Source organism: Octodon degus, unplaced genomic scaffold (assembly GCF_000260255.1).
Source record: "Octodon degus isolate 3935 unplaced genomic scaffold, OctDeg1.0 scaffold00134, whole genome shotgun sequence".
Lineage (NCBI taxonomy): Eukaryota > Metazoa > Chordata > Mammalia > Rodentia > Octodontidae > Octodon > Octodon degus.
This window is the reverse complement of record NW_004524710.1, coordinates 6,768,850-6,776,301: the sequence shown is the minus strand read 5'-3', so window position 1 is coordinate 6,776,301 and position 7,452 is coordinate 6,768,850. Positions and strand designations below refer to the sequence as shown.

The 7,452-nt window shown below is 34.2% G+C and overlaps 1 protein-coding gene across 2 annotated transcripts in view; it reads left to right on the top strand.

The window, feature by feature from the left end:
- The window catches only part of Lrrc69 (leucine rich repeat containing 69), a 119,477-nt gene that overhangs the window by 91,904 nt on the left and 20,121 nt on the right, over positions 1 to 7,452 (top strand). For both annotated transcript variants that reach the window (XM_023701382.1, XM_004641317.2), the window contains one exon: positions 6,535 to 6,636. In XM_023701382.1, the coding sequence (XP_023557150.1) occupies positions 6,535 to 6,636 (102 nt within the window). The remainder of the gene's footprint in view (positions 1 to 6,534; positions 6,637 to 7,452) is intronic.

Here is a 7,452-nt window from a genome sequence, read left to right as displayed (position 1 = left end):
ATGCGTGTAAAATTGGAAAAAGAAAGAAATGTTTAAGAAATTGAGAAAAAGTACAAACAATTGAAAAAAGATAAAACTAATTAGAGCATTAACTGCTTCTTTCATAGACAAGCAGAAATGCACAGTATAGTTGTCAAAACCGTTCTGCTTACATACATAGATAAATCTCTTTCCCCCACTCCTCCCTTTTCCCAGTATCTGTTGTACCTTTCAGATTCCATCTTTCTCTTTTAGGTTCTTACACTAAGGGGACAATATGATGTTTGCACACGTGGGTTTGATTTATTTCACTTAAAGTATATTCTCTAGTTATGTCCATTTATCAACAAGAGACTCAAATTTATCCTGTTTTATAGCTGACCAATACTCTATTGTGTAAAAATACCACATCATCTTTATCCACTCTTCAGTTGATGGGTCCCTGGGTTTTTTTTTTTTTTTTACAGGATTTAGCTATGACAACTTGATCTACCATTAAACATGGGAGCACATATATTGCTGTGGTATGAGGTTTTCAGTTCCTCTGGAAAAATACCTAGGAAGGGAATAGCTGGCTTGAAGGGAATCTCTAATCTTAGCTTTTGAAGGAATCTCTGCACTGATTTTCATAGTAGTTCTGCCAGTCTGCATTCCCACCAATAGTGCAGAATGGTTCCTTTTTCTCCACAGTGTCTCCACTGGCTGACTTCTTGTTGTTAGCCATTTTTTCTTGGTTGAGATGGAATCTCAGTGTTTTTTTAAATTTGCATTTCTCGAATGACTAATGATTTTCTAGATACATGGTCTAGAAAGAAGGCCTTAGTGGGAGAGACAATTGGCTATAATTGTTTCCCAGTTTGTATGTTTTCTTTTAATTCTGTTGGAGATTTTCTTTGAAGTACAGAAACTTTTCTAAATAAAATGAGATCCCAGTTGTTGATTCTTTGAAGTATCTCTCATGCAGTTTGTTTTTTGTTCATGAACTCTCTACCTACACTATGTATTTAAATTAGGTACATTTTCTTTGAGAAGATTTAGTGTTTCTGTTTTAATATTTAACCTTTGATCCATTTTGACTGTAGCTTTTTCATGGTTATAGGCATGGGTCTAGTTTTAGTTTTTGGCATGTGGAGAGCCAGTTTTTCTAGCACCATTTATTACGAGGCTATCTTTCTTCCAATTTGAACATCCTTTACCCCTTTTTCAAATATAATGTGGTAGACTGTGTTTGCAGTTGGGTCTGCATCATCTTATCTGTTCCATTGATCACAGTAGCTTTATAGTATAATTTCAGATCAGGGACTGTGATACCTCCTGCCTTTCCTTTGTTTCTCAGGATTACTTTTGATATTCTGGGTCTTCTTGTTCCAAATGATTTTGAGGAAAGTTTTCTCTACCTCTGTGAGGTATGGAAAAGGTATTTTAATTGGGATTGTATTGAATCTGTATAACAATTTTGGGATTACGGTCATTTTAACAATGTTGGTTCTTCCTATCCAGGAGCATGAAATATTTTTTCCATTTTGTCAAGTCCTCTTCAGTCTCTTTTTTTAGAGTACCATAATTTTCAGTGTATAAATCTTTCATGTCCTTTGTGAGATTGATTACTGTTTCATTTTTTCAGATGTTATTGTGAAAGATGTGGTTTCCCTTTTATGTGGACAGAAATGCTACTGAGTTTTCACTATTGATTTTGTTTCCTGATGATTGCTGAATTGGTTATTAAATTTACAAAACTCTTGGTGGGGTTTTTGGGGTCCTCTATGTAGAGTATCATATCATTTGTAAATAATAATTTCACTTCTTTTTCAATTTTAATTCCTTTTATTTCTCTCTTGTCTAATTGCTCTGGCTAATGTTTCCATAACTATATTGAAGAAGAAGTGGAGACAGTGACCATCATTGTCTTGTTCACAATTTTAAAGTGATGACCTTCACTTTTTGCCCATTTCGTATGTTTGCCCATTTCATAGATGGCTTTTATCAGGTTGAGATATAGACCATCTATTCCAATTCTCTATAGGGTTTTATTATGAATGAGTGTTGGACTTTGTCAAAAGCTTTTTCTGCCTCTATTGAGATGATCAAGTCATTGTGGTTTTTAGTTCTATTCATTTAGTGTTTTACGTTTATGGATTTGTGTATGTTGTACCTTCCCTGCATTCCTGGAGTGTGTCCCACTTGGTCATGATGTATAATCTTGATGATTTGTTGCATTTTGTTTGCTAGTATTTTTTGAGGTGTTTTGCATCTATATTCCTTAGAGATTGGCCTGTAGTTCCTTTTTTAGTTGAATCTTTCTCTGATTTTGGAATCAGAGCAATAATTGCTTCCAAGAATCAGTTTGGGAGAATTGCTTCCCTTTCAATTGCACTGAAGAGTTTGAGAAAAGTTGGCATTAAATCTTCTGTAAATTTCTTGTAAATTTCTGCTGTGAATCATTTGGAACCTCAGCTTTTCTTTGTTGGTATTTTTTTCATTAAATTTTCAATTTTATTTCTCATTATTGGGTTATTCAGAGTTTGTATATTCTCTTGTATCATGTATCCATTTCCTTTGTGTTTTCCATCCTGTGAAAGTAAACATTTTGGAAGTAGGTATTGATGATATGTATTTCTCTAGAGTGTGTAGTGACTTCACCCTTTTCAATCTTTATTGCGTAAATTTGGGTTTTTCTTTCCTTTTTTTGATCAGTTTGTCCAGGGGTTTATCAATTTTATTTATTCTTTCAAAGAACTGATTCATTTACTCTTTGTATTGTTTTCTTTATCTCCATGGCATTAATTTCTGCTCTTATCTTTATAATTTCCAGCTTTCTCAGGGCTTTGCGCTTGACTTGCCCTTCTTTTTCTAGGATCTTGAAGTGCAGCATAATGTCATTTATTTGGGCTTGTTCTATTTTCCTAATGTATGAATTTATCACTATAAATTTTCCTCTTAAGACAGCTTTGATTACATCCCACAGGTTCAGTAAGTTATATCAGCATTTTCATTTGATTGTAAATATTTTTTAATTTCTCCCTTAATTTCTTCAGTGACTCACTGTTTTTAAGAGGTTGTTATTTAATTTCCATTTTTTTGTAGTTTTTTTTGTCTATAATTTCCAGTTTTATTGCACTGTGATCAGATGATATGCATGAGATAATTTTAGTTGCTTTGCATTTACTTCAGAGTACTCTGTGTGCTAATATGTGGTCTATTTTGGAGAATGTCCCATGTGCAGCTGAGAAGAATGTGTAGACTGTTGCTCTTGGGTAAAACATTGTAAAGGTCTACAAAGTCAATTTCTTCACAAGTTTGGTTTAGTTCTGTTATTTGTTTGCTGATTTTTTTTGCCTAGTTGATCTATCTCTTTGTGACAGTGGTATGTTAAAGTCCCCATTACTATTGTATTATTGCTGATTTGATTTTTCATGTCTGTTAAATTTTGCCTTATGTAGGAGAGTGCTCCTGCATTAAGTGCATATATATTTATAATTGTTATCTCTTCCTCTTGCAGTTTTCCCTTAACAAATATGTAGTGATATTTTTATCTATTTGGATGATTTTTTGGTTTGAAGTTGATATTATCAGCAACCAGGATAGCTACCCCCTCTTTTTTTTTTCTGATTTCTTGTGGAATGGTGGATTGTTTTCCATCATTTTACTTTAGTATGTGAGTTTCCTTTTGAGTTAAATGTGTTTCTTGTATGCAGCATATTGTTGTATTTTGTTTCTTAATCCATTCTGCTAGTCTGTTTTCTTTTTATTGGTGAATTGAGACTATTTACATTGAGGTTATAACTGATGTGTGTTGGCTTATCTCTGTCATGTTATTTTCCTGTTATAGGTGCTGTACTTTTCCCCTCTTTAATTACTTGGTCTGTTTGGTGGTTCCTTTCTGTTGTTCTTGAAGCTGTGATCACTTCTGTCTCTTTCTAGAGTATCTATCAGTACTCTTTGTAGGGTTGGTTTGGTTGGCATAAACTTCTTTGCCATGGAAGGATCTTATTTCAAAATTGAATTTTATAGATAGTTTTGCAGGGTACATCAATCTGGGTTGGAAGTTATTTTCTTTCAGATCCTGAAGTACTACACTCCAAGCTCTTCTTGATTTACTGGTTTGTGTTGAGTATCTGTCATGATTCTGGCAGGCTTTCCATTGTAGGTGCTCTGTTTCTTCTCACTAGCAGCTTTTAATATTCTATTATTTTGCTGAATTTCTGAGATCTTGATCATTGTGTGTCTAAGTATAGATTTGTTGTGATTATGGCTTGTGGAGTTCTATATGCCTCACTTATTGATACATCAGATTCTTTCTTGTTTTTGAAAAAGTATCTGCTAGTACTTCTGCAAATAGTCTTTTTATGTCATTTGTACTGTCTCCCACTACTTCATTGACAACTATTATTCTTATATTTTTTTTTCTTTGCATCACCTTGTTGCTACTGAATTGTTATTTCACGGTACTTTGTTAGTTTTAAGAGATCTTTTATTTCACATTCATTAGCTGTAACACTATCTTTGAGATCTGAACATCTCTCTTCACTCTCATTCAAGCAGTTTTTCCAGATTTCAATGGAATTCTTAATTTTTTGGATATCTGTTTGAATCTGTTTCATGCATTCTAGTTCTTTCCTGTATTCATTCAATGTTTCCATCATTTTTCGTTCTCCTCCATTTTTCTGCCTATCTCTTCTTTAGCTGTGCTGAGCAATTCTTTCACAACTGTTATCATTTCCTTTCTTAAAATGTATTTGATACAGGATCTCACTACATAGCTCAGACTTGTAGCAATCCTCCTCTTTCCAGCCTCCCTAATTCTAGGATTGCAGGCATTTGTCACTACACCAAGACAAATCCTTACTTTTTTGACCTGAGAGATTATTTCTGATCTTATTTCTTCTCTAGCCTAATGGACTTTACTTTAGTTGCTGTCAACTCAGAGATTTCAAGTGTGTGATTTCCAAGTTCTTGTATGTCTTTGTCTCCTGATTTTGTTCTCGGTGGTCTAGAGGATTGAGATTGACTTTTGCTCTTGCATTTGGAATTTTTGAAGCTTCTAGTAATCACCCAGACAGAGTCCTGGAGGCTGCCCTATAGTCCGCCACAGTTCTTACATGCTTTCAGGGAATTTCCATGCCTGCGTGCACTGGGCCCACAGATCACAGCTCTCCTGCATCCCATAGGCCACTCAGAGTCCTCCTAAGTTCTTAAAATCTTGGACCAGCACTCAGTGCTTGCATGCTCAGGGCTAAGGAAGGTCAGATCTTACCAGAGTCCTGCAAGCTGCCCAGAGTCCACCAAAGTTCTTAAATGGCACCAGGAAAGCTCCCACCCCTTCTGATTTTAGCACGTTTACTAGACTTATGGATGATATTGGTTTCAACTCTCTAGGTTTTCTACTAGAGATGGCAATGTACAAGACTCTCTTCAGGTAATTAGAATGTCTTGTGAGGCCAGGACTCAGTATGTGCTCTGCATGTATTTAGCACTGTCATTTGTATTGTACAATCCCTTCTATACATTTTAAACTGAATGGCATGATCAGCTAGAAAGATATTCTAAATCTATTATTTTTAACTTGTTATGTGCTTGCTAGCTTTCACATCTTGGATTGAAACTCCAGAAATCTCTAATTAAAATACATTTTGTGAGATGTGGTGTGATAGAGCTGATCAACAAGAGTTGATTATGCAAATGTCCTTGCATCTCTGTGCTTAGTAAATTGAATGAACTTGTCCTAGCAATCAATGTATGCTCCCCATCAGGGCAGGCCCCTCCTTCTCTCATTTCTTTCCTTCCCTTTCTGTTCTGCCCTCCTCTTCTCCTCTCCTTTCCTCCCTTTTTTTCTTTTTCTTCCAGGATACTGCTTTACCACTGTACTACTGAAGATAGGTTTTATTTTATAACAGATATTAGGCTCAGAGAAATAGCCCTTTAAATTAGTTTAAATTTAAAAGCCAAATAGGTTCATGGAAACAAAGCATAATATTATTATAAAGAAATACCGTAGTTTTCTACTGAAGTGATAGGCTCTATGGGGGCTTAGATTTTCTTCATAGAAGGCTATCATGTGCTGTACATTCTCTTCTTATCTTCTCGTCTTCTCTTCCTTTATGCCCAGCTTCTTTATCCTTTCATTTTTATTTTATATAATTATAATGAAAGCCCTTAATATTCCTATTTCTCTTACTTTTCTCTTTGATAATAATCTTTGAAATTTGGGGTATGCTTTAGAGTATTTTTCATTGTGCTAGGGTTTTCTAATAAAAATAAAACAGAATGTTCACATCAGTTTATTTAGTAAACCTTATTCTGTTACCAATTTTGTTACCCAAATCAGTTTTGTGAGCTGTGTAGTGCTGAAGATGTGACTTTTAGAATCATGCACCTTTATTCCAGTATTATATCCTTATGTTTACCAAGACTAGAGTGTGTTCCACTCTTAAAATATTAATGAAGAATATTAAGTCTCAAGCGAAGTAATTTTATTCTAATTGTATTGAAGATATACTTTTAGAGGTTAAATCTGTCATTTTGTTGTACAAAGAAGTTATTATTTTGTTTTAAAAGTTTCAGGATCTGAAGCTGAGGGAATTCTACTGTGAAGAAAATCCACTCATCCTGATGCAGCCATTTGCAGCTAAACACCAGGAGAACATTTGGAGTCTAAAGGTAAAGTTTTAGCTCATTCTTCTAAGTATTTAATAGCTTAAGTTCTAGATGTTTCTCTGACAGCACAGTTGCCAGGCTAGCAAATGATTAATGTAACTCAAATTCTCTGGCAATATGGGTCTTATGTATAATTGTTTTTTCATTTGCGCATGGATTCCAACATAAGCTTGCCTGATTTTTAGAGTGACTAAATATAGAGAAATGTTAATATTTTATTAGATAAAAAGAAAAAGAGGTTTGAGTTTTACTTTATCCCTCAAAGTACTTGGTACTACTTAAGAAACACTTCGGTTGTTCTTAGTCTTTATTTCTTCTATCCTCCATTAATCTGTCTGTATCCCTAGTAAATGAATGAATATGATCCAGAACTTGTGTCTACTTTAGTAAGACAAGTTCATGAGATTAGAAGGAATAAGAAAGCATATTAGAAGATCATTTATAGAATAGAGAAATTAAAGATTACAGATCTTCCTGTATTTGAGTACGATTCTCCACCACAATTTTGAACTTTCCAGATCCATCCAAATCTAGAGAACATGTAAAATTGTTAGAATACTTTTGGGAATTTTATAGGGTTCAAATTTCCTGACTAGAGAAAACAAACAACCTGGTTCATTGGCTTAGTTTAAAAAAAAATTTCTTCCATTCATTGTATGAAGAATACATGTTTATTATTAAAACCTGGAAAATACAGACACATAATGAAGAAAATAAAAATTAAAATATACTAATTAAAATATAATGATTTAGGACCAGCCAAATAGCTCAGTGGATTAAAGCTCCTGCAAGCAGGCACAGGGGCCAGAGGTTCGATCC